Source organism: Corapipo altera, unplaced genomic scaffold, assembly GCF_003945725.1.
Source record: "Corapipo altera isolate COAL_440 unplaced genomic scaffold, ASM394572v1 44, whole genome shotgun sequence".
Taxonomy (NCBI): domain Eukaryota; kingdom Metazoa; phylum Chordata; class Aves; order Passeriformes; family Pipridae; genus Corapipo; species Corapipo altera.
Genome location: NW_020884880.1, coordinates 7,190,520 through 7,218,220, shown reverse-complemented (window position 1 = coordinate 7,218,220; position 27,701 = coordinate 7,190,520). Strand labels below are relative to the sequence as shown.

The window sequence follows — 27,701 nt, the reverse complement described above, 5'->3', positions numbered from 1 at the left end:
GTCTGTTCAAAACAGCAACTCCTAGCATGACTAACTCTTGCACACACAACCTTAAATTATTAAATGTTCTCCTTTAAGGTAATTAGGTCACAAGACTTTCTATAAGTTTGTCAGTGTGATCCAAAACTTATGTTCTATATTCTCTCTCCATGATGAATCGAAAGCCTAGGATTCATCGTTGCTTTTATTTGTTATGCTTGAGATGGAGAAAAAGAGAGTGCAGACTAAGATGGTAGAATTATTATTGAATGGATTTGAGGTGGTTTTTGAAGTGCTGGGTATTTTTTTGTTATGAGACATTTGTAATGTAGTACATGATACAGTATTGGTAATCATGGTGATAACATTAGAAATAATTCTGTGAATAATTAGTGATGGACCTAATTTGCTGATTATACCACGGTCTTTGTTTTTCTCTGTTGGATTAAATTGATTTTGAGTAACAGGAATTCATCTTAACCTCAAATACTACATTTTTGATTGGTAATAATATTAAGACCTAATTATTGTGAGGGCTGAGTGGATCTTGAAGGATACCATAGTGAAAGGATGGATCAATGAGAATGTTAGGTTTTTTTTCACTCACAGATTGTATCATTTTGCAACTATTTTCACAAAGATATAAGGTGCCATAAATATCATTCGTAATTAATGTTAGCATTTTTCCTAAAGATGGTTTGGAGAAAAAAATTCTGTATCCAATCAAAGTGTAGTACTCTAATTCTCCCATATCTGGCATGCTACTCTAATACTCTGATTCAGCTGGCATGGTCTCATTGCAATGATTTTCAGTAAGCAAGGATAGTTTTCATAAAACTTGATCAGTGTGTTAATTGCATTTGTTTATGATTTAAGTTCCCAAGGTAACATAGATCTTCGTACTACTCCTGTTAGACCTCTGTTTTCAATACGGGAGAAAGTATATATAAACGGTCCACTGCTTATTTCTTTTTCTTTTTACTCTAAGTCACTTGTCCTATAACTTCATGGAGATTGCCTTTAAATCATGCTAGATTAAGGCTTGACAATGTTCACCAATTTAGTCTAAATCTTTAGTTGTATTTTTATTATATAAAAATACTATATGTTATCTGGAAAAGTAATTTGGAAAATCTGTAAAAAATTAGTTACAATTAGTTACAAAAAATTAGTTACAAAACCGAGTGGAATACACACTAGTTATTAGTTTTTTTGGGTTTTTTGATGATTCAGAATCTTCTGCTTGTAATAATATGGTTGAGTCTTGAAATAAAAGATTTAAAATAGAAATAAGTCCATCATTTAGCTTTTGTTGAGAAAAGTATCAAGGCCAAACCTTCTTTCCATCAGACAGCAGTGAGCAGATAACTTAGTGGCAGTGGAGGTCTGCACGACTAAAAGACAATTAATCATAGTTAAGCACATTCATCTTGCTTCTTTCTAGCTAACCAGCATAATGATCAGGATTATTATTTCTAATTAGAGGAAGTAATAGATCATGTATAACCTTAGGATGAGTCTCATTAATTAACCTGCGTCCTAAGGGATTTCAGTAGGTATTCCATCTCTGTCACAATGAGCACCATTGGTTTACACTTAGTTCACAGGAACAAACATCATGGGAATTGGCTAAATAACTAAAATTGATTAAAAGAGTAGATAAAAATTAAATATATGACAAACTTCACTGTATTCTGCAATTTGATGTATGTTTCAACATGCAGCACTTTACTGTGCCAGAAGGTGATACTGAGTTGGTTTTATACCAAGTTTAATTCCACTGGGTTTGTGGAGTTTTCCATTATTTTTTGTATGTATTGGAACAAATTTGATTCTATTGTTTGTGAAATCATGAGTGGAGTTGACACACTAGTGCTTAACAATTCCTACTAAAAGAAAAGTGCTTTTAGATGCCTGTAGGATTATATGCCTATGTCTATAGGATGCCTGTAAGACTTCTTAGCTATAAAGTTTCTCAGGTTCTGCCTTAAATTGCATTTTATGAAATCTTCAGCTGAAGAGATTTTGTTATTTCAGGAGTTATGAGTAAGGATTTGGAGCAAGGCCTTTCAATGTATCATTTTGAAACAGAGACGGTCTAAGTTTCATCCCTGAAGTTGTTAGTGCATGACTTTGGAGGTGTTGACTTTGAACTCTTAATATACTTTCAAACATTCTGGAGTTGATTTATGTCTAAAAGTGATAATTTTTAATATGAGTAGTCTAGTTGAATGGTTTAAAAAGAGGTATTAGAGAGAGATGTAATTTTTTTATGTTCAAGTCTGTGAAGTAAACGCAGTGAACACACATATCAGAGTGTCGAAAAAATAGAATAACACTATTGCTTAGAAGGAAGGTGTTATTTTGTAAAGCTAAATATTAATATGAATGTGTAAAAGTTTCCCTGCACAAAGGAATTAAAAAAAGAATTGTTAGAAATAGTTGTCTCCTGCAGTATATCCTCCTCAACATTCTTTTCTTCAGGCTTACCCTTCTACATGGTTTCTCCTGTGTTTTTTATGTTTAGCTTTCTCAGGCATTTAGAGGAACTCTTTATTGTTATGGTTGCCACATTTTAGAAAGTGTGTGATTTCATGTCTTATCAAATACTGCAGGTTTCTGTAATTTAAAAAAAAATAAAAATTATTCTGTCAAATTTAAAATTCCATATAGCTATATTTGACCTTCATAGTAGAGTGTCATTTCTCAGTCCAAAATACAATTTCTTCATAGCTTTTTTCCATAGGAAATTACTGTCAGAATAAGTCATGCCTGTCTTACATCCATCAGTAGAGAAGAAAACTTTAAATGAAACATATACATATATATATGTATATATATATATCAATATTACAGTGGAATTATGGGTTTTAATGGTACCACAGCTGTAAAACACATAGCATTAAAAGAGAAGTCACTTGCAAGTTTTGACAAATTAATGAAGTGAGAATTATTGCGAATTACAGTATTGCTTCCAGCTGGATTACATAGCATAACATAGAGTTTGCATTAAGCTTTTTGTTTTCTGTCTACTATAGGAAAAAATGAATGCAACACACAGCATTAATGAGTGGCTGTGTTATTCCCTTCTTTTAGATCACTCCAGTTCCAGGCACTCATCCACTTTTAGTTTTTGTCAATCCTAAAAGTGGTGGGAAACAAGGAGAAAGGTAAGGTTTTTTTCTTTTTTTCTTTTTTTCCCCCTCTCTTTCTTTATTCTAATCTCTGTGAGAGAATTTTAAAAGTTCGTACATGAGAAAAAAATTTGACTTTTTATACTGTTATGCCTCACATTTGAACATCCTATATCCCTGTAGTAATAAATTCCGCAGTTACAAACTAGAATTAGGTCTATAGAACAGTTTTGTTTCAAATTGAAAGTAGCTATATTCAGTGCATGGGTTTGTGGGATTTGCATGAAGATGTGAGATGTTATATCTTGCATTGAAACTTTGAATTGCTGACAGTTTTCTTTTAATCTATGTAATGATTTTACAGACAGGCCAGTAATTTAAATTAGAAATGGTATTCCATTTTCTAATGTATGACTTACTTTTTAAACATGTAGTAGTAGAGCCTCTCATGCCTCTCCATAAGTTTTCCTACAAAGAAATCTTTTGATTTTCTTAGAGGGTAAGCATTCTAACAATCTGGTTAAAGTATTAAAGTCCAGTCCCACAAACTTAAGAGACATAATAACTTTACATATGTCAGTAATTACATTCATTTAAATTCAAAATGTCTAGTTTATTACTTTAAGTGTTACTGTATTGGAGACATGATAAAGTCAGGAGCATTTTCCTCCTACTCAGTCCATCAAACTCAGGGAGGAATGCTGCATTAGTTACCCCCTAAATAGTTTTTCCTGAGTGTGTTTTAGAATCACAAATGCTAACAATATGGCCATTTTTAATAATTACATAAATCCCTAAATTTTTATAGCCTAGCTTACCATGTTGGTGCTGTAACTTTCAAGTCTTGAAAAAGATTACGGCTAAAGATGACACCTGTGGATAGCGGGTGATATGGGTAACCCAAAGCAAAATAGGAGGGATCCAGTGGGATTCTAAAGCTTGGAACCAAGAAAGTAAACTACAAGTGGGTCAGCTTTCCCTAGCTTGTCCCCATAAGAGGCCCTAAAAGTAAGCTGTCAAAAGTGACAAAATCCTGCAGAGTAGATGTTAGGGTAATTCTCAGAGCTGAAGAGCATTTAAACAAAAAGGTATTCTTCTGAGAGAACAGGTTATCATTTGAGAGCTGACTATGTAATCCCTGGAGTGGTATACCTAGATCTCAACTAGGCGTGTCAAAGACAGTTAATGATCTAAAAGATTAATTCTAAATGTTTCAAGAACATGGCTTTGCAATCAAAACAAAACTGTGAGCCATCCTGAGCATTCATGTTTTAGACACAGTAGCGGTGTGAGGTAGCTCTAGTCTGCTGTGCAGTTAGGGATATTGTGGAAGGTAGTCTGCACTAGCACTCAGTTTGACTCTTTTATAGTACTTACATGAAATGAGTAGATCAGAGATCCAGTCTGCAATTATGTAAGTGAGAGGCAGGTTAGAGAGCTGCACTTACATAGTTAGTTATAGCCTAGAAACAATTTAATCAAATGCTGTTTCACAGCTTTCAGTTCCCAGCTCATAATTGGTCTCAAGTGTTACTATCTGAATGGGCTTAGTGCATGAGGGATGTCATTTAATGTTAGATGTTCTCCAGGGTAAAAGCAAGTTTAAAACCTGATCTCCATCCCAGGCTCCTATTCCCATTCATGTATTACAGTCTAACACTTCACAGGTTATGTCAATGAAACTGTTACTGAGGCCAAACAGGTCACAGGAATTATTTGAATTTTAAAGATGAATGCCTTATGCACACTTCATTTACTAACACCATTATCTACAAGTGTCATTACACAATGAAGTGTACAGTATGAGGGCAGGCATCAGCAGCTGAGTATAGTAAAATATAAGAACCTCTTAAAGTGGCTTTGATACTGCACACCCCCCCCCCCACACACCCCCCCCCCAATATGTTAAATTGCATACTAATGTGTCGAGGTCGTGCTCAATATTTGTGTTAAGGGAAGCACATCTAAAGGTCAACTGCATAGTCATGTAAACATATCTCAGGTCATTCACCAGCAGGAGATATTATCTCATGGTTAAATCTAAAGGCAGATTCAAAAAGGTTAAAAAAGTCCACAAATGTACTATTTAGTGAGAAGGGGGTTCCCCCCTGTCTTTTAGGTGTTAATGTTTCATATCAATACCAGTAACAAAATTATAAAATGAAGATGTTAGGAGTGCATATTCGTTTAAATATTTAATCTAAGGGATGACAACTTTCTCAGGGAACGATAATATTTTAACTTTTTTACTTTTCTCTGCTTTAACCAGAAAGAGAGGAATCCTATATTTTTCCTACCTTCCAATTTTGTGCCAGTTATATGTTGTGGAAAGTAAAATCACAGGACATTTGAAGACATAAATTACTTTGCAAAGTGCACAGTTATGATAATAGAAGTCAGGTTTTTTGATTATAGCAATTCCGTAATTTGGTAAGGTATTGAGAGGCTAGGAGTAGGGGATAAGCTGTAACAAAAGTAAGATTTCCACAGTAGTGAAAGCAAAAAAATAAAACAAACCCAGCCCACAACCTTCTAATTTTTGTAGATGAGAAAATTTCATTTTTTTGACTCATTTGGATTAAGGCAGTCTTTTAACAAAAGCTATTCTTCTGTCTTACGATTTTCTGTATTTGAGAGATCATGATGAATAAAGTTATGATTTCTAATTGACTTTCATTGAACACAGAAAGGTTATTGCAGACTGTCAAGACTCTAGTGTTCCCACAGTTCCCTGTATGAGATTTTATGCCTTGCCATATGGTAACCCAGCCCATTTCATTGCCCTTAGACTTGGAGAGAGTGTATGCATCCATGTGATAACCAGTTGAGTAAATACACTCCCACAGTAATACTCTACCATTTCCTTTTTTATTTTGTAATTTTTTTCGTAATCTCTCAAATGCAAAGGAAAAGAACTGAGGATCACTTTAAGGTAAAAAAAGTTAGGTACTTTAGTTTTAGTTTTTGAATGTTGGAACAGTTATGGTGGCAAACAAATGGATATGAGGAAAAAAGGCATTCAGAAAACAAAAAGTACGTTCTGTACAACCATATCTAATTACCTTATCAATAAATTTTAAAACTTTGATTCCATTAGAAAGTGAGAGTTTTGCAGAATGTGTAGTGATAAATAACAAGTTATTCCTGAATAGGTTTCTGTTTTAAAGACTAATGGTATGACTTTCAGATATATTTGCAAAACAAAGAACTATAACAATAACCCATTTATACTTTCTTCTTGACTGAGAGGTTAACATTTATTGCCCATCACGTGAAACAAAACTTTATTTACAGTGATTTGGACTTAAATTATTTTGTTCAATAGACAATACATATGTTTACAATATAACAAAAATATAAGTCAATGTTTATTAAGAAGAAAGTAGAAAAATAGAATTGAAGTTGAATAGTTTAGGCCTTTCACTTACCAGAAATAGGTTTTAACCGAGCATGAGATTGGACAGGAGTTCATCAAACACGGTCAAGTGTGTTCCTCAGGCTATATCAAACTGTAACATGTTTTCAGTGATTGTACATGATTGTGCATGAAAAAAATGGCAGGACATGCATTTCATCCTATCAATGCAGGATGTCTGCACTTACAATCTGACTAATCAAGGCAACAATTTTCAATAATCTGTGAATAGAACGTATATATTTAGTACATCACTGACAAAATAGTTTCTTTCAACAGAAGGAATGTACAAAGAATATATAGTGCATCTAAAGACCGTTGTTAAGGGTAATGTTTCTCACATAAGAGTCCTTCTAAATCATGCTGTTGTTTTGCCATACTCATTACTTTGATTTCCACTTCCCACTTTTCCAGTTTATTTGCCTGACCAGCAGGTGAGTTTAAACAATTGTTTCCTTGACAAATGTGCGGTTGGATGCACTGTAGATCAACTTCCGTACACTGATGTTTCCTGCTGACTCCACATTCAGTGTCTGTGCAGCACAGGTTGATGATATCTTTAACCTTTGCTGTTTTCAAATAACTTTGGTTGATAGTAGGTCTTCCCTCCCACCCTCTGGTTAATCTGGCTTTCTGAGCTTTCATTTAGCATTGAGACAAAATGTAAAAGCAGTTTCAAATTATCTTTTTCAAACTTTGTATGTCTGTGAGAACAGATCACTAGTATTCTTTTAATTTTGGGGAGGAGTCCTTGGCTTCTTTCTTCTCTGAATTTAGGGTTAAAGTAAGCCTATAGTGACCACATCTTGAATAGTCAGCCCCTGGATGACTGAATCCCCCAGTTGTGGCACAAGTTACTCCAATGGTCAGCTTTTTACGCAGTGTAGACAACTTCATGCCAGTTTTGAATTGCCACATCAGAAGACAGCTCAGTCTAACTCAGCCCAAGGTGCACTCGAGAGTATTTTCTTCAGCAACAGGGCTGTTAAAAGCTGATAATCCCAGCCCCTTTGGCCACTCTTGATGTAATTTTCTGCCTCCTCAGTTATGCTAGTGTGGAATATTTTGAGGTTTATATGAGATCATGGGCATGATTTTAGTGAAGGGAAAAATGACAATGAAGACACTTTTCCGAGGATTTGTGTTTTAAATTGAATCTATCTAGTTTTTCAGATCACAGAATAACCCTAAAAGTGGTTACAGAAGCACAACTGTTTGTTGACAAGTGGTAATTTCATGAACCGTCTTTGTTCATTAAAATGCACTCCATCACAAAAATGTCTTTTGGGCCATTTCCCGTCACACCACCTCATGGCCTTGTCAGCACAAATATCTAGTCACATGAAACCACATCCAATTCCCTCCTTACATGTGGAAGCAAGACATGGGGAGCCATCTCAGTTTCAGTAGGTTGTTTGGTACTGTAGATGTAAACCCTCAATTAATGTCCATTTCCTGGGGTTGCTCATGGCACCCTGTAGGTCTAGTTACAGTTTACTGTGAAGGCAAACATTTATAGATGGTGTCTTCCTCTTTTTTTTGGTAGAATGTATGAATGGAACCAAACCATCAATTTATTAATTTTACACAGACTAGAATACATAAATGAATTATAATAACTTAAAGCTTGAGGTGTCATTTGCAGCGTGCCATTATAGAGTGATTAGGTGGAATTGATGTTCAGCTAGTACCTGTGAATGGTAGTCAAGTATGATTCAGTGTAATCTCTTCATTATTGCAGTTGGACTTCTGGGTTTTGAGTAGAGAAACTTGGCACCCTCTTTATTAAGAAGGCTTTTATAGCATTTCACTGTTACCTGACAATAGTATTGTGAGTGTAGGTACTGGCTAGTATGTTTTGTAGCACCAAACTTGAGGCAAATAACTCTTAAATCTTTGGGACCTCATAGCAATACTGTTCATGAACTTATGATCAGATACACAAATTGAATTACCAGCACCTTTGTCCAGGTTAAATCCTATACATCTCTGAGAAGCAAATTACACATACTAACTAGAAAACTCTCCTTTTACATTGGTAATATGCTGCAAATGGAAATATATATATTGTTTTGTAAATCCATTGTCAAAGGTCTGATTTAATCATCATCATAGCCATTGACAATGATGCATCCTTGCTAAATGAAACTAGCAAGGATATTGACTTTTTCTGTCAGGAATGGCATCAGCAGTAGGTTGTGTGAGTGTACTTTAATAAAATGCTTTGTGAAGAAGCTGATATCACTAAATAATTCAGAAGTTAAGAAAATGTTCCGATTTGGCAATATTAGTGATAATTATGAATTTGTTTGTATTCAGTATTTTTACATACTTGTCTTCCACCTAGACTGATAAATTATGCATTGCTCTTAAGAAAATAATATAAAACAAAAATCCCTCAATGTGCACATAGATTGTGTCTAGACAGTTTTATTGTGCTGTATTTGAAAATGTGGACATTTTAACCTAAAATTCAGCTCTTAGTTTGCTTCTATTTTATTTAAGTCATTAAATTGAAAGGAAGAAATATTTCAGTGGAAAAATTAATGCTTTCTTAAAAACATTTAAATATTAATTAGCTTAAGGATAGAGACATTAAAATTAAAGGCAAGACAGAGGGGTTTAAAATTTAAACTATTGCCATAGATCTCAGGTATATATTTATTCATTCTGAGCTCCAGCTCTTGTGTGCTTACTTGTTTCTTTGTAAGAAGTGAATCAGCTACCACATTATAGTCAATGTAGGAAATTACATTTCTAATATTTGTAATGAAGAAACAAAATGTCCATTATACTTTTAGGACAAATAACCTCAAATTTCTAAAATTACAGTTTTGAGGAAATATTTGCTGAGGGTGAGACAGCAAAGAGAGTCCCTTATGGGATAGGACAATATTTTTTGTACTGTATCAATAGATACTTCCTATTATTCAGATAATTTTCAAATATGTGTAATTTAAGTTAAAAAGTGGTTTCAAATCTTTTTTATTTTCTTTCCATTTAAATGTAATCCTGAGGAAGTGTAGTTGACCATAGCCTTGCTTTCTCAGAATGTTGTTCATTCTATGGGGACATTTTTGTTGGGTGGCAAAACCAATTTGCTTTTGCAATTAATTATACTTGTAATTTAGTGTTAGCAATAAATTTCAGGAAGAAATCTCTCCTTGGCCATGGAGTTACTTTAATAGGAATCAATTCACTTTTTGACTCACCTTTTCTTGTGTCATTATACCTCCTTATCCTATTTTTTCTATCTATATGCAGTATTTGAATTTTAGATACCTTGTAGCACTTCTGTCTCAACTTTATGCCCCAAAATACACTCTATATATGAATTATAATTGCTGTGTTCAATTATTTGATTTTTTTTGTGTCAATGAGATCCTGCAGTTCAAATAATTATAATATGTGTTAACTTCTTTAATTCTTTCATTTGATAGGTTTAAAAAAAAATTCGAAACATGTAAGTAAATATTTTCTCCTTGTATCTTTTACCTCCTCAGAATTTATAGAAAATTTCAGTACCTTTTAAATCCTCGTCAAGTTTATAGTCTTTCTGGAAATGGACCAATGCCAGGGTAAGTCTACAGTTAATATTATTACCAGGAACTCATTTAATAAAATGCTACATAATCAAATGAACAGACTGAAGTACATATAGCATGTTTGGAATGTATCAACACTGCAGATCTCTGAATGGCTGCAGAAATGTATAGGTATTATTTGTTTACATCTTCAAATAAAGCTACATCTCATATGTTTTACTGAAAACCATGCAGTACTCTGTAAAAACTGTGGGATAAATTTCATTCTATTTCTGCTAAATCAGCAACCTGAGTTCCTGTGGGAGTTACTTCTGTGTTATAATTATCAAGCATCCTCAAAGACTGACCTGCAGCACATCCAGTTCTTTTACACAGACACATAAGTGCACATACATGTGTCTGTAATATATATACATGGTGTACATATATATCTATTCTTGTACATGTCAGAGATGGATTGTTGTTTCAAGTTACAGTGGCTGCACACTCCTTATGAATTACAGAATTTTGGTAATACGGTGGTTAGGAAATGACTGGCCAGGCTGGGTTATGCTGTCGGGGACTGAAGCGTTCTCTGAACCAGCTGACATTGCAGTCACTCACTAACCTGCTTTCTCCATGAGTCTTCCTAATTTGCATTCATATGAAGACAGGAGAATTACAGTGTATCAAATACAAACCTTTGCCACCTGATATTGTCTCTCTTTTAAGCAGTGGCTGCTTTGGTAGAAGAAAAGAGATAGAGCAGCACTGAACATCTGTATCATTTTGTATGTATTGGATGTTATTTAGTTATGTCGCTGATATATGAAATTTTACATCAGTCAAAAGAGTCACAGAAGGATATTAGGAGGTATAAGTTCGCTGACATTATATTGTTCAAATACTTTTCTGATATATATTTTTATTTGTTTAGACTTTTTTTCTGTTGGAGGAAAAGAAGATAAATGTGGAAACGTACATGTTTTGTGCCTTGCAAAGTTTTATTTCATAAAACATATATATTAATGGAAAGAGTATGCTCTGGCAGTTTCTGCCAGTACTGGGTTTAAGGCCAAAAATACAAATATTCTTTCTTTAAACAATCAGCTCTCTATTTATTGTGTTAGACTTGAGATGTGTATAGCGTTGACGAAAGTGAAAAGCATATTTGGCTCAATCCTTTTAGAAGTTAGGATATCTTGCACTACAGTGTGGCCAAGGTTCAAACTGCTGAATGCTGCAAAACCAGCTCAAAAAATGGAAATAATGACATGCATGATTTCTTTCATGCCTGCAAGTATCTCGTACCTGAATGCTACCTGAGTGCTGTTTTTATTAATCAAATTATATTTGTTGTTTTTATACTAGTCTTAACACATATGGAAAATTTAAGTAGTCTTAGTCCAAAGAATTAGTAGACTAAAATTAACTGAGACAAAACCAGTAACCAATATTGTTTTGCATACAGTAATAGAGATGCCATGTTAAAGATTGAGATGATGATTTTTAAAACAACTGAAATATTGTTGTTCCAGTTCATCTTATTTCATTGAACTTAAAAAAGATCTGGCTGCATTTCTGTCCATTAGTGACTTCATTTTTATGTATCTTCCCATGTGAAGGAAAATGTATTTTAAGACAGAGGCACAAGAGGGCAGTGTTAAGTTCAAGCTGAAACCTTGCACTGAAGCAATTTAAACATTAGTCTTTTGAACCACGACAGTGTTTTTTAGAAAATATTTTCAATTTCTCTTCCTATTAGGAATCGAAATAGTTTTAGTTCAGTCACTTTGAAGAAATTTCTAATTAATTTTTAAACAGACACTGCTTGTTTTGGTATATTTTTTATTCATTCCACAGAAATGAATAATGCTAAATTTCCAGTTTATCTCCTGCCATCACTTCTTGCCCCTGGCAATACTATGTAGGCTGCACATAATTTGTCCCTTAAGTGAGAAGTTGAATATACTCTGGTATTTCACTTACCAGTACTTGTTTCTTTTTCTGCAAGGGCTGTATTACCTAATAAAACCTGCCCATCCATCCATCTGTCCACTTACTCATCCATCTCTATAATGCCAGTTATGCTGAATTGTCAATCAAAATATTACGTTTATTTAATGTTGTCATATGTGTCATTTAGATCAAAATGTAACAGAGTTGGATATTGTACAGCAGAGGGAAAAGCTAAAGTGTATTCCTCATTCTACTTAGTTATTTAGTAGAAAGGGATAAACACAACATATATTTATTTTAAAACATTTATGATTATTGTAATACATTTTAATGGAGTCTATTTTGAGAATTTTTTTTCTTTCGAATACCATTTTCAGATATGTTTACTCAACCTAGAGAATGTTTACAGTAGGCAGAATTTGCATTTTTTTGGTAGACCCAGGCTGTCTGCTTTAACCCATAAGTTAATGTTTTTAATTTTTGATGGTATTTTTCTCATGGGCTGCTGTAATCAACCTAGAAGATAACGTTCACAAGTTTTCTAACTTGAGCTCCAAACATCTGTGGCTAACATGAGTTGATATTTCCAGTTCATTTCTGTCAAAAATCTAAGTGTCTTCTGTTTGGAAAGCAGGGAGAAAGATAACTAGGAGACTAATAAAATTGTAAATCTTAGGGGGGCTGTGAAACTGATGGGTTTTTTGGCGTGTTTTTTGGGGGGTTGTTTTTGGGGTTTTTTTGAACAGCTCAATTGCTGTGCCTGTCATTCTTTCTCTGCAGTGGGATAACCATGATCTTTCATGGAAATGTGTTGGAATAAGGGGCTCCAAAACCCAAAACAACAACAGCAACAAAAAACCCCTCCAAAAACCCCCAAACAAAAACCACAAAAAAGTCCCACCCAACCCAGTTATAATGTGTTTTTTTTTAATAGATATACTGGTATGTAGCAGGTCAACAGAAAAATATTTTGAACAAGTTGACAATGAATTTTAGTATCACTATCTGAATGTGCAGTTAATGAAGTGGATGTTGCCTACTTTCATGATAGATGGGACTGTACTTGGAGAAGTGCAGGAACAGCAGCAAAGACATTTCCTGTAGCTTCTTTGTATGCCTAAGCTAAGGTCTTTGGAGCAGTTTATGTCAAGACTCATGTACATGGTCTATATAAAAATATGTCCATGATGCAAATAAACCTCATAGCAGTGACTCTGGCACTGTTTCCTTTCTTGCAATAGAGACTGACCTGCTGCGAGGCCTGAAAATCAAGGAGCTCTAGGCCAAAGGGTAACAGTACTCTTTAAACATGTGTATAATAATTAATGTTTTACACATTTTACACATTTAATTGGGAGTAGAGAAATATGAGTGAGCTGGAGAAACCCTATAAGCTCTGCAGCTGAACACAGGCATAAAAGATACTCCACAGTCACAGGCTGCTACAGTTAACACAGTGATGTGAAAATTGCTGGGCTGATGCATTGTGTAATTTGTGCCTAGCACCTGTGTTTTTAGCCATGAAAAGAGTTTCCCTGTTTGGTTGTTATATCTCAATAGGAGTCTTCTACTTCTGACAACAACTGTTACTGTGGATTTAATGATCTTGAAGAATCTGAAATTCAGTTATTGTTCACCTCACAGAGAGGTAAATAATAGTGGGATGAATAGCAGTCGAGCCACAGACCCACAGGACTCTGTAGGGAGGTCAGTGTTTCACAAAGGCTTTGTCCCTCTGAAAAGGCCCCTGTTCCCTAAAGTCTGTTATTTAAAATGTCTAATTTATGGGGGTTTTATACTCTATAATAGAAATTATGTCCACAAAAGTTGCATTTCTTTGTAACTTCCTTAAGCATTTAATTTGGAGAGCATGTATTTTTTAAATTCTGTCTGCAATTTTGCTTCAACAAGCTTTTTTAAATCTTAAGTTCTGCCCGTTTAAAAGATGCTCAAGACAGAAAAACTGAATCCCTACAACTTATGCTGTAATTTAGTTGGGAATCTACAGCACCTGGGCTTTTATAACTTCAAAAAGCAATAGGCTTATTTTGAAAATTACACTATTTTCCTTGATTATTTGAATTGATTGCTGGAGCATTTCTTTGCTGTTGGACATTTGGAATACCCAGAGTATTCTGGGAAGAGATATACACCAGGAATGTTTTCAGAAGATAATAGCTTCATAGTTATTTTCTTCTGAAGGAAATCTTGAATCTGGTCCATATTTCCTTGGAAGAATTACATTTTTGCAAAAGAATGGCAAAGCCAGCAGTGATGATTTGGTTGTACTCTAATGATAAAAATTACTGTTGTACACCATAAATCAGTGGTACTTAGAACTCACCAAGTCTTCACATGTGAAATTTAAATCCTGAGTTTAAAGATATATTTTGAACTGCTGTTTAACAGTATTTTTGCTTCTATGACATCTGTAGTGTTGACAACTGATACTTATCCTGAGATACAAATATCAGAGGATTACTCTTTGACTGCAATATTGACAGTTTTAAATTTTGCTTCCACTATGAGTGAAGAAGACTGGCTGAATCATTTCACACATTGCTGTTGTTATGCCACCTTGTGTGGCTGAGACCGGAAATTCTGCATAGTGCGTTGCTTCTGGGCGTAAGAGAAAAGGTCATGTGCAGGTATCTAAATGGAAAATATTGCAATTTATGTTTTCAAATAGTTTTACTGTGAGTGGGGTAGGATTTACTTAAACAGTTCTATAAGAATGTGTATGTGTGGTATCTGTGCATAAATCAATTAATTACATGATTCAACAGCAAATAGTTACATCCTCTAGCACTGGTGTTTTATTCATAAATGATTTTCCTGCATTCCTATGGACTTAGGGAGGTGATTATGAAAAACTGAACTAGAGTAATATAGGTATTTTAAACAGTTGCCCTCCTTCAGGTGGAAATTACTGATTTATCAGCAGACACTCAATAATTGCCTTTGCGTGCATCCTTGTTTCTGGCAAAATAAAATAAAAATAGGCTGCTATCAAACACCTTCAGTGTTTAAATTTTTTTTAGGAAAATAGGACTAATTTTGTATTCTGGTCCTTTAACTTAGTCTGATGGTGCACAAAACCTTTATAATTACTTCCAATTTTTTTTAGTTTCACTTTAAGCCACTTTTACTAAGTTCTCGAACAGTTTGTTTTTGTTTTTTTTTTTTTCCTTTTCAAACCACATCAAAAATGTACTGTGGAGAAAAAAGTGACAGATGCTGTTAAACAATGATTGAGCACAACTTTCTTGGTAGGCAATACGTACTTTTTCCCCTGAAGGTCTATAAAGAAATATTTCAAATTTTTTCTTTACAACTATAACAGCTCCTGAGTTTGAGTGAAATTGTATAAAATGGAAAACCATGTTCCCTTCCCAACTGTTAATGTAGGCTGCACATTCTAATTCAATGAATGAGATTTATTTACATATATAATTATATAACTATATTTAATCTTATAAAGTAATTTGATTTTATAAATATTTATATTTGCTATAGTTTATTTATATACACTGCATTTATATATGCAAACATACAATGTAAGGTATATTATGCATTATTTTTATGTGTTTTTTGTGTTAGATTTTTATATAATGTACATATTTTATATTTAAATTTATGAAAAGAAAAAGTTATGTGAACTTAATGCTGTACTTTGCTCGGAAAATTCACTATCTATGGATATAAAGTGCTCCAAGGGAAAAATGAATGAAGCTTATTGAGAATATTTTTGACAGTATGGTTTTGCCAGATTCTTCAGCCCCCACTTTTTTTTGAAGTTATACCCTTTTGATGAAGATTAAATATACAGTCAAAATAAAAAGAATGTTTGATAACCATAGGGTGAAGAAACTTGTTTATAAAAAGAGACAGAGATTTAGGTCTTTGTTCTGCCAATCTGGATCAATGTTAGCATCAACCCTGGACTTTTGGTGTTGTTCTTGTTGGTTGTTTGGTTTGGTTTTTTCCAGACTTTCTTTTTGACATCTTTTACAAAGGTAGAAATGCTTAAGTATTAATAGACATCAGTAGCCTGCCACCACTTTTGGGCTATAATTCGATTTTAAATTAAGCTGAAATACCCTCGGTATTGGAAGCAATATAATTAAACCTTATAACTTTGTACAAACCCAACACATTGGGGTGAAGTGCGAATGCTGGTGACGGGAGGCGTTTGTCTCTATGCCAGGTCTCTGTGCCCACCTGTGGGCCAGGACATTACTCAGTGCCTTACAGTGGTAGGAGGTGACTTCCAGCAGAGGGTCTTTCAGGACATATGCTTATTAGAAGATATGTTCCCCAAGTGTACCCAGTCAGATCTGGCACATGACATTTTGGATCAGAAGACATCCTATAGCACTTCTCCTACAGATGTGTGAAGTGGAATGTAAGAGGTGAGAAGGGTAAAGCAGACTTTAATGCAGGGCCAGTAAGCATCCTTCAGGCATTGTACTTGACACTTGAAATTGCCTAAGAGCTCTTCTGAGCAGAGAAAATTAGAGGGAGTGGGACATCTGTTGAGCTTATTTCTATGTAGCTTTGCTAACCTTGAAATTCTTGTCCAAAACTAATAGAACAAGAAGTTGTCCTGTCATCCTCTATATATTATGTAAAATTTTTGATCATTGTACTTTTCATTTCCTTCTCCCTTGCTCGCTTTTGTGCTCTGTAGTTTTTCAAGTGTTCTTGATTTTATCAAGAGGCCTAGAAGATGTTTTAGGACTTCCTAGGGACAGGAACTCCATTCCCTGTGAAACATTAAAGTTTCATAAGGAAAAAGTATGAATTAGAGACTTGCAAGTTATTGTGTATATTTATTCACATTTAAGAATTTTTAACAATGTATTAGCTGTGCATTTATTAGGCGATTGCAAAGTGGAAATCAGATCTGGTCACTAGAATATAGAATATGCATTAAGATATCTGTCACACTAATGAATAGAAGGTATATGTACATATGCACATGCACTCACACACACAGAGTTATTCAACAAAATTACTGGAAGTTTTCTGTCTAGTCACGATTTCTTTGTAAGGTCTAATTTCAACATGTGTCAAAAGCTATCATGAAAAGATGCTTTTACATTTAAATTATTGCAATTTAGGATTGTTTTAATATATACTCACTTGTCAGCATTACGGAACATAGGTATTGAATGAAGGGGACAATGAGGTGATGATACTCAATGGATATGGAAGCAGAAATAGCCAGGCAAATACTACCAAAGATACTTTACTTTTAAAATATGGTTTGTTGGATGATGAAATGGGTGTCTTAAATCTGATGCTTTCTCATTTTGTATCAAACAATGATGGAACGTTGTTTTTACCAACTACAGAATATTCAGTTTAATATGTAGTAGTGTACTACCAGAAATATGATGGTTTTATATACTTTTATATCTAGAACTTCACAAGGAAATGTTATGGCTAATACATTTAGATAAATTAGACTTCTCTGTCTTGAGAGACTACCTATCTATTTACAACTAGGTGAACAGATAATATTTTCTGACAATACTTTCAAACAAGATTTGAACTTAGACAAAGCTTTGGATTAACTGTCAGGTTCAAATGGTTTCTAGTATTAGTGTACCGTAATAACCATTGAATTATCAACTTTGATTGAAATTTTTCAGATAATGCAATGTTGGATTGTATTTGTCTAAAAAATGAATGCATGAGCAGAAGCGATTATTATTTCAAGTGTTCACTTGCCATTTACTATTGAATTAAATGTCTAAAACCATAAAATGTTTGCATAATCCACAATATATTTATCATAATTGGGTATCTTCATTTACTGTTTTTAGGTTAAATTTTTTCCGAGATGTTGCTGAGTTCAGAGTACTAGCATGTGGTGGAGATGGAACAGTAGGCTGGATTTTGGATTGCATAGGTAATCTCTACCATTTGCATAGCTGTACTTGACTCGTGGTTTTCCTTTTAATGCTCTTCCTTATATATCAATGTATGGATACAGCTATTTCAAACAAGAGCTTGTTCATTTAAATTTCTGAAATGTATTATTTTGGGACATGATTATTATAAAGGATATTCAAATTGAAAAAGATATCCAAAATTTCCAGAAGTCCAGTGTTTGTAGTGCTCTGGGTTCCCCGAAGGCAAGAAATTTGAATTAATCTATTCTAATTTCGTTTCAGAGTCTATTCTCCAATTGAATCAAATCTAAGTTGTTAAGAGAATTTACCTTAGCTCACTTGCTCTTTCACTTACCAAATTTTTATTTATGCTCTATTATCCTATAATGGAGATAATGTACTAAGAGATGGTTCAGCTTTGGAGTTCTTTCAGTCAGTTGTGTGTAAAGTCCTGTGTACAAATCGTTAGGAAGGCCCAGAAGTCAAGGTATTACAGACTTAAACTTCTCAAAGCTTATTTGGGGGAATGTCTTCCACATCATTTATTTGGTGTTAGGCTGCAGAGAAAAAAAACGGGCATATGTGACAATGGAAGTTAGGAAGGGGATGAAGAGAGGTCAAATGACACAATTGAAAGTTTATCTAGAGTGTTTAAAAGTGTGTACTTTGGGGGGGAAGGACCAGAAAACTTTTTAAAAGTTCACTGAAAATTAAAACTGATGTCATGAAAGAATGAGCAAAGGCATATTTCTAAACTTGGTTGGAGAAAAAAAATCTTTTTGCAAATGCAAGCTGCTGATTGTAACCCTCAAATAGCATTCAGAGTCATAAATCAATGTACATAAATATCAGGTGTGTTGCCTGAATGTGGAAGGAGTGAAGTTTTACAGCTCTTAATTGTGTCATCGCCTTTTTCATGAGGTCTAAAATGTCGTGCAATTACTTTCTCTTTCAGTGACATTATTTGGACAAAAATACTCTATTTTTTCTTCATAACTTACTATCTTCTGCAGCACTTTCTGTGTTACAGAACTAAGAAATTTTTGGGGGGATCCAGGATTCATCTGTTTCATAAGTGCAGGAAGTAGATTTTCAATGCTGCCTTTTAGGGAGCAAAAGCACTTTGGCATGTAAAGTGTAAGAAAGCACCTGCTTCTAGATCCTTTCTAGTCTGGTCTTCCCAGATCTCCTAATATGCAAAGAGTCTTAGCTGAGAGTAAGGGAGGAAGGGAGGAAGTAAGGAAGGAAAGAAGGAGGGAGGTAGGGAGGAAGAAAGGAAGGGAGGAAGAAAGGAAGGAAGGAAGGAATAATTCTCATCAGTTTGAGACTTAAACTTTTTTTTTAATTATTTTATTAAATAGTTAATTCTCTTAAAGATTTTCAGTACATTGATATTGTGAATGTTAAATCTTTCTAAAGTATTGATAAATATCAAGACGTCCCTGCTGCATCCATTTTATAGATAAATTCCTGCTGATTATTGTTGATAATTTTGCATAATTCTATGAACAAAATAACTGATTGTTTGATAAACCAAATATAACTTTTAAACTCGACATGCTATTTGTTTGACAAATTTTATATTTGAAATGTTATACCTGGGGGATAGCTCCTGTAATTCCAGCTTTTCAGAAAGAATTTTCCACTTCTCGATGATGGTTTTCCCACTGGATTTTGAACAGAGATCCTTGGGCTTAAGATGCTACAAAAATATCGGTAAAGACTGAAAAGATGCTATAAATTTATGCATTTCAAAACATTGCTTATTAAATACAAAATAGACTTGATCAAATAGATCAGTGTTTGTTTAGAATAGCAGGTTTAATTCCTGATGGGCAAACTCAACTCAGTCCTGGTGTTAGTTCCAAGGACTTCTTGGTAATGGTGCTCATGTGTAGACACAAATCCAGGTAAATACATGGTTAAACACAGATTTGGTCACCCAAATTAAAAATTACAAGGTTCACCTAATTATTCATGCTCTTAACTATTACTCTTTTGCATTTGTAGCTGGGAATGGCAGAGCTGAGAACAAGAGAGAGCACACCATATTCAGTCTTGGAAAGCTCTTGAGTATCATTGCTTATCAATGCTTGTCTATGGGTTACAAAAATCCTTTTGATAACAAGTAAATCAGGATTAAGGATTGAATATTGACTGGAGAAGGGGTTGCATAATGGACTGGCTTGGTAAAATGCTCACTGCTGATCAGGCAGCATAATTTCATACGCAAAAAGTGTTGTTCACTGAAACAAAACCTAACAAAGTTCCTTAGTTATGTTTTTCCTTTTTTATTCACAGAGAAAGCAAACTTGATTAAGCATCCTCCAGTTGCTATACTGCCTCTTGGGACCGGCAATGATTTAGCAAGGTGTCTGAGATGGGGAGGAGGTAAACACAAATTACAATATAATGTGTTATGGAGTTAAAGGGAAAAAATTAACTTTTCCATCCAAGTCTATATTTGGATTTCTTTTTTATGAACAATTATCACCTTTCCTCTTTTTGGAATTAGCTGTTTGTAAATGTTGTATAGATGTATAAAATATTAAAGGTTTTAATCACTCTTCATACCTTGTTTGTAGCTTCTGCTGTCACCAAAAAGGCTCCAAGGTGTAATGAGAGTAGTGTATAGCTGTTTGGTTGGCTTTTTAACATCTGTATTGCAGTTATTGATTTAATCAATACCTTGTAAAGGGAGTAGTCTTAAATGGATTTTAGTTGGGACTGTTGTGAAAGGGTTACTGAAAACAGCTAATAATGGGTTTGGAGTGGTTTCATCTTCTTTTAATATTTAAAAATATTAAATGAAAAATGTGCCTCAGCCTAAGACTAGTTCCTTTAGTCCACACCCTTTCTGTTCTCCTACAGAAAATTCCAGACGATAAGTGCTGTGGTGCTATTTATTAGGAAATGAGAAGGCAAAGAATGCTGAAAGAAGAATATACATACAGTCAAACCTTTAATATCCTTTGCATCCTTTCCTGGATGTATGGAGCTTTACTCTCAGCTCCTTCAATAACTTATTTCCATTTAGAATTTGCATTCCAGGATAACTTGAGGGAGACACAAGGAAGAAAGACTTAGGCAAGACTCAATCTGGGGTGAAAGCATGTCATTTTATGGGCTCATAGCAAGGTCTATTTCAGGTCTTAGTTGTTTCAGTCGAGATATTTTGTGTTTGGAACTTGGCTGTTTATTTGAAAGTTCTCAGCCTTTGCAGATACCTTACTACTTCTGTCTCATCCAAGTTTTCTTTCAAGTGTCTGCCTTGTTACCAGAGAGTCTTTAGCAAATTCTTAGTAGTTTTCATGCTATAGAACTTCTCTATTTACTATAATGTTCTGTCAAATCAATTGAGGACCTCCTTCATTTTCTCTGTCATGACCTGATTGTTTACATTCTGATAGTCTTGGGGGAAAAAAAAGGAAAACAGACAAGCCAAAATCCAATCAAATCAGCCTTGCCTCACTTTCTCAATAGTTCATAGACTAGTCACAGAATAATCACGTTCCCTAGTCCAATCTCCTGTTCTAAGCAGGGTCAGCTATGAAAGCATTTGATTATATTAGTCAGGAGCTGTTCCTCCATTCACTTTTAATGTTCTAAGTGGACTAAAATTTGGACTAAAATAGAAAAAGACAGTGTTAAAATATTCTGGCTTTCATCATTCTTTGCCCGGTTGCTTTTTGGTAAACAATACAATAATACAGATTTTCTGGAACTTCTGTAGATGGGAGAGGAGACAGGGCTTCCAGAAACTAAATTGCTGGTGAGTGATCTCAAGAATGCAGACAGATGGAATTGTGCATGCTGCTGTTATGCAGTGGTTAGCAGTAACTAGCAGAAGTGTACCATACAACCATAAAGAAATATGTCAGCAGTGGGTTTTGAGCAAGGAGGCTTTCAATGGTTTTACCTGCTAAAGCCGTTAATGATCCAGGAAGTACATATTACTTGAATATGAAAATTCTTATTCTTATTTGAAGAAGGAATGAATCCACAGATCTTAGTTATCTATTACAAAGTCATTTGGTCTGAATAGTATTCAGAGTTGATAGTCACTTAGTAAAATCTCCAGTTTTTATGCATACACACATCCTTGTTGTGTGTACTCAGTTTAGCATACAATGTAGTGAACTACTACTGAATTACACGTGAGTGCTTCTTGGCAAGTAAGAGTGAGATTTCTCTACAGAGCAGGATGAAACACATTAAGAGGTTGTTGAAATATGGAAAATGTTATTTTTGCTAATAAGTCATCAGTTATGGATTTGAAATTTTGGATTTGTTATGCTAAACCACATTGAAGCAATCCATAAAAAAATAGTAGATTACTTTTAACCTTTCAGTTTCTTGTCAGGCTTTCATCAGACAATCCTGTTTCTCGGGTCTTATATGCATAGTTTTCATTTGTCTAGTCATAGAATCATAGAATAGTTTGGGCTGGAAGGGACCTTTAAAGGTTAGTTATCTACTCCAACCACCGTCTTCCCCTGCAATGAGTAGGGACTTCTTCAATTAAATCAGGTTGCTCAGAGCCCTGTCTAACCAGTTATCTAGAAAGAGAAAGAAAATGTAATGAAACTTTATTATGCTTGATTAAATAACTGTTTTTGTGTTTTGCTAGGTTATGAAGGTGAGAATTTGATGAAGATCTTAAAAGACATTGAGAATAGCTCAGAGATTTTACTGGACAGGTGGAAATTCGAAGTAATACCCAATGATAAAGATGAGAAAGGAGACCCAGTGCCTTACAACATCATCAATAACTACTTTTCTATTGGCGTGGTAAGACTTATGCTTATCCTTAACTGATTTTCTTTTTCTGTTTTGAATAAATATTTGCATCACATGTCTTCAAATGAAGAATTGTTGGCTACAGATCATTTATAATGTTGTTTTGCTAGTGAAATGAATACATAGATGACTGACAGCAATTTGCATAAATTTACTTCTTCACATTCAAACCAGAACTATTTTTCAGGACTGTCTACCTTCCCATTTATATAGAAGATATTTGTATTGTCCTTAATGGTTTATGAGCAGCTATAGCACTAAATTTATATTGTCATTTTGAAGGTCCTATAAAAATATAAAGGAAAAACTAATCACTTAATAAGAACTCTAAGCAACCTTTTCCATTAGTATTCACATAGTCCAAACTGTTTAAAAGAATAGTTGCATTCTTTATTCCTTCAGGGCAGCTTTAAATAATAAAATAATAATACAAAAAAAGCCACAAAAAAAGCCCCACAAGTGGCTTCTTAGTTCTGTCTTATAGGGATATTCACAGCTTGAATGAATTAGAAGAAAAAGGGATTTAAGCAGCTCTTCATGTCTGAGGAACTGCGTCTCTGCTTTGTGCTTCAAACATGTGTGTTACATGTACTATCTACATTTTTTTAAAGTTAGCATGAATTTCTTTATTCATATTTGACTTTTGGTTTGTTGTTAATTTCAGATACTGTTCTCGAGAACCGTTACTTCATATCTCACTTAGGTGTTTCCCAGTTGATTCTTCCTGCCTACATGCAGAAACTTACACTCAATTGGATTATACTCTCTTTTAATTTTTACTGTCTCTCCAAGGCACTGTGAAAACTATTGGTGACCTACAACATATTGCACATTGCCTCATAGATTCCTGCCAAATAATAAGCACAGTCTCTAATCCAGCATGAATAGAACCTGCTGTATGAATTTTGTAACAGTATGGCAGAAATTCTATGTAATAACAAACAATCTAAATGTATGCTTAGAAAGGCCAGGAGATTAAAACTTAATAAAATTGTGCTTGATATGGGGTTCTTAGTGCTTTAGGACCATAATTAAGGTGGGGACTGCAGAAAGTCATTAGTTCTAACCAGGGTCAGCTGTGAGAGCAGATCACATTGCTCAGGACATTATCCATTTAGGTCTTAAAAGCCTCCAAGGATGGAGATGGCACAACATCTCTTGGCAACCTTTTGAGGTGCTTGACTATCTTTATCATGAAGATTTTTTTTCCCAATATTCCTGTCTGAATCTCTCGTTTCAACATAAATTATCTGTCTCCCCTCCTCCTATTATGTGCTGCTGTGAAGAGATCTGGCTTTTTCATCTTGATAACCTCCTCATAGGTACTTGCAGGCTATTAGATCTGCCTGAAGCTGGCTCTTCTAACCTGTGATCCACCTTATCCAGCCAATCTATTTTCTTTAATCTTTTTCCAGCAATGGAGACCATAATATCCCAAATTGGATGCAAGAATGCTGAGATAGACAGTGTTCAAAACCTTGCTGAATTGAGCATGACATCCACTGCTCTCCCCTCATCTACCAATCAAGTTGTTTTTAACATAGGCAGCAATCAGAATTAAATTTGCCACTTAGAAGGAAAATGATACACTAAGTTGAAAAGGAATGTTGGAGACAGTAGCATACGTATGTGAAAAGTTTGATTAGTATGTTGAAGCTGAACAAGACAATTTTTTCTATAGCAGTCTGAAAGCTCTGATGTGTGTGTCAGTACTGTACTACGTCTAAGTACAGGGAAAAAACTAAGAAAGAGAGTAAGATGTAGTAGGTGAATGACTGTGTGTCGTGTTCAACCCGCTGAAAGCACGAAGCACAGAAGTACCATAAAAAGCATAAGCCAAACTGTGTGTCAGTCTCAAAGCAGGAGCTAGAAAACATCTAAGAGCAATGTAGAATAAGATAAAGATTTTTCAAGTGCTCACATCCATCATTCTGTCAGGATGGCAAGATACCAGGAGAGAAGTTCCATCTGCTTCCTAATAATACTGACTGGAGTCACTGAAACAAGCTAAATATCCAAGAAAAAAAAAGTGTATTAAATCATATTTGCTTTAAAAAACAAAAACATCACCTCCAAGAAAACCTAACCAAACCAAAAAACCTCTGCAAGAATATAGTAGGGTCATCTGAAAATGGAAGCTTGTCTTGGAAAGCCACAGGTTTGGTGAGCTGGACAAACATAACTGGTAATATTAGAGGACAAATAAGCAGGCATGATAGAGACAGGAAACATTAGGCTTCCTGTCAGACAGTGGCAAGTTCAGTTACTTTGGAAGAGATGACATTGCTCAGGGCATTTGTATTGTTATTTTCCTTGTAATCTACATGACCAGCTTTAATAGTGATACATTCATGCACTAGGTTGATATTTATCCCAGTGATCATCAAAGACAGAGTTATCACAGACTGTATTCTTGGGCTTTCCGTTTGTGCAGTTGTTTCAGTAGTGGAATTTCAGTTATGTCACTTCATTTGGCCAACTTGCTGTTATTATAAACTATCAGAGGGAGTGCGTGTGTAGACAGAGTATGTCATTGCACATAGTATTTGTCATGGTTAGCCTTTTCCCTATGGATAAAACAGTCAGTATAACTCTTGCTGCTTTCTTCAAGAACTTACAGTTAATGGTGGCTCAACATGTATACGTGGACAGTTGCTTTGGATAAGCTTGTGTGCTGTAATACCCCTGCAAATCTTTATTTTATCCTAGCTTTTTTCCATATCTGTATCTCAGGCCTGTAAAACAAACAAACAAAAGCAAACACTTCCTGACTCATTTATAAGGCATGCTATCTTAGAATAGAGAAATATTTTCATAAAATTCAGTAGTAACTCTTCAGTTCAATGCTTGAAATTAACCCCTCAAAAAACCAAAAAAATAAAAAAACCCCATGCAAATAAAATAATTATCAAACCAAACCCCCATATGCTCATGACTGTATGCCGTTGTTGCTCAAAAAATAAGAGGAAAAAAGTGGATATAGATTCCCCCAAAACAAACTCCTATTTTTGAAAACAACTGCTTACAAATCTACTCTCAGATCTTGCCAGGATTGACCCAGTTTCTTCTGTTATGCAGTGATTGCAAAGTATAAATGCACATTGTTAATTGTAAATTTAAGAAAGGTATTAAGCTATTGGAGAGTGTCCAAATGAGGGCAAGGAAGGTGATAAAGGACCTTGAGGCGAAGTTGTATGAGGAGTGGTTGAGGTCACTTGGTCTATTCAGCCTGGAGAGGAGGAGACTGAGGGGAGACCTCATTGCAGTTACAACTTCCTCGTGAGGGGAAGAGGAGGGGCAGGCACTGATCTCTTCTCTTGCTGACCAGTGACAGGACCTGAGGGAATGGCCTGAAGTTGTGTCACGGAAGGTTTAGATATTTTTAGGTATTAGAAAAAGGTTCTTCACCTAGATGGTGATTGAGTGCTGGAACAGGCTCCCCAGGGAAGTAGTCACAGCACCAAGCTCGACAGGGTTCAAGAAGCACCTGTACAATACTCCAGGGAACATGGTGTCACTCTTGGGGATGGTCCTGTGCAGGGATAGGAGTTGGACTTGATGATCCTTGTGGGTCCCTTCTAACTCAGCATGTTCTGTGATTCTCTGATATATTTGGAGCGCGTGCCCTATGAGGAATGGCTGTTTAGCCTGGAGAAAAGGAGGCTCAGGGGTGACCTTATCACCCTCTACAACTACCTGCAAGGAGGTTGTAGCCAGGTGGGGGATGGCCTCTTCTCCCGGGCAAGCAGTGACAGGACAAGAGGACATGGCTTCAAGATGAGCCAGGGGAGGTTTAGGTTGGGCATTAGGAAGAAGTTGTTCACAGAAAGGGTGATCAGACATTGAAATGGGCTGTCCAGGGAGGTGGTGGAGTCATCATCCCTGGAGGTGTTTAAGGAAAGACCTGGCACTTAGTGTCATGATCTATTTGACATGATGCTATTTGGTCATATGTTGAACTCAATCTCAGAGGTCTTTTCCAACCCAATGGGTTCTGTGATAGAATTGATGGGCATATATTCTCTGAAATTCGCAATATATTCAGTGAAGTTCACGATAAGTCCGTGAAATTCATAATAAGCGAAGAACATGGTGAAATAATTATTTGCTGATTGAGACCTGAGCAGCAGCCATGGAAGATGAGTTGACCAATAGACAGTGAGGCATACTCTCACATAACTACAAAAACCAGGAAGACATTCTAACATTCTTTGTTACCTTGAGAAGGACTTTCATCTGCACTGCTAGCAAACCCCACACTGCCATGGTCAAAAATTTTATATACTGCTAAGATGTGTAGAAACGGTTCTTTTAAGCTTAGGGGTAAGTAGCTTAGTTGTCAAGCAATTTTAGTTAGATAATAATCACTTAAAATGAAAGTGACTGTCAAGGCTGTTCATCTCTTACTGGGAAGTTATTAAAGGATATCAAATATGTAGGGAAAGTATAATGCTTATTTTTAGTACTTCTCAAATGATTGTCTCAAAGTGAGACAAAGTGGGTATTTGATAACTCCAAGAATGCCTCATTAAATGTTCTGTTGTGATTAAACATTAGAAACCTTGACTTTCACTAAATGCCTGGTTGAAAAGAGGGGAAGGAGGAAGAAGCCATCTTATGTACTTAGGGATAGGAAAAATGTGTGAAAGAGCAAAATATCTATGCTTTCTGTGCTTTCTCTTCAAAGTGGATATTCAAGAGAAATGACTCAGTGTTTCTCTCTACCAGAGCCACCTTCTAATAATTGAGAGGGGCAGGAGATCCACAAGAGTCCTAGGAACAAGCCACAGACATGTAGGATGCATGATGGAGGCAGAGTTGTGTAGGCAAAATCATAGTGGAGGTTTAGGGGTTGAATTAGTTCATTAAAAGTTTGGAAATACTGTGAGCTGGGCAAAGTCTATTCACTCATACTCTTTTTTTAAAAAAACATTTTTATAACTTACTTCTACTTGGATTAGTCAATAAAAGTACTTGGAAAATTGCTCAA

The 27,701-nt window shown here is 35.1% G+C and overlaps 1 protein-coding gene across 10 annotated transcripts in view; it reads left to right on the top strand.

Annotated features, from left to right (window-relative positions):
* The window catches only part of DGKB (diacylglycerol kinase beta), a 387,634-nt gene that overhangs the window by 176,917 nt on the left and 183,016 nt on the right, over nucleotides 1–27,701 (top strand). For all 10 annotated transcript variants that reach the window (XM_027639264.1, XM_027639265.1, XM_027639266.1 and 7 more), the window contains 5 exons: nucleotides 3,076–3,149; nucleotides 10,032–10,106; nucleotides 17,843–17,928; nucleotides 20,213–20,302; nucleotides 22,542–22,702. In XM_027639264.1, coding sequence (XP_027495065.1) covers nucleotides 3,076–3,149; nucleotides 10,032–10,106; nucleotides 17,843–17,928; nucleotides 20,213–20,302; nucleotides 22,542–22,702 — 486 coding nt within the window. The remainder of the gene's footprint in view (nucleotides 1–3,075; nucleotides 3,150–10,031; nucleotides 10,107–17,842; nucleotides 17,929–20,212; nucleotides 20,303–22,541; nucleotides 22,703–27,701) is intronic.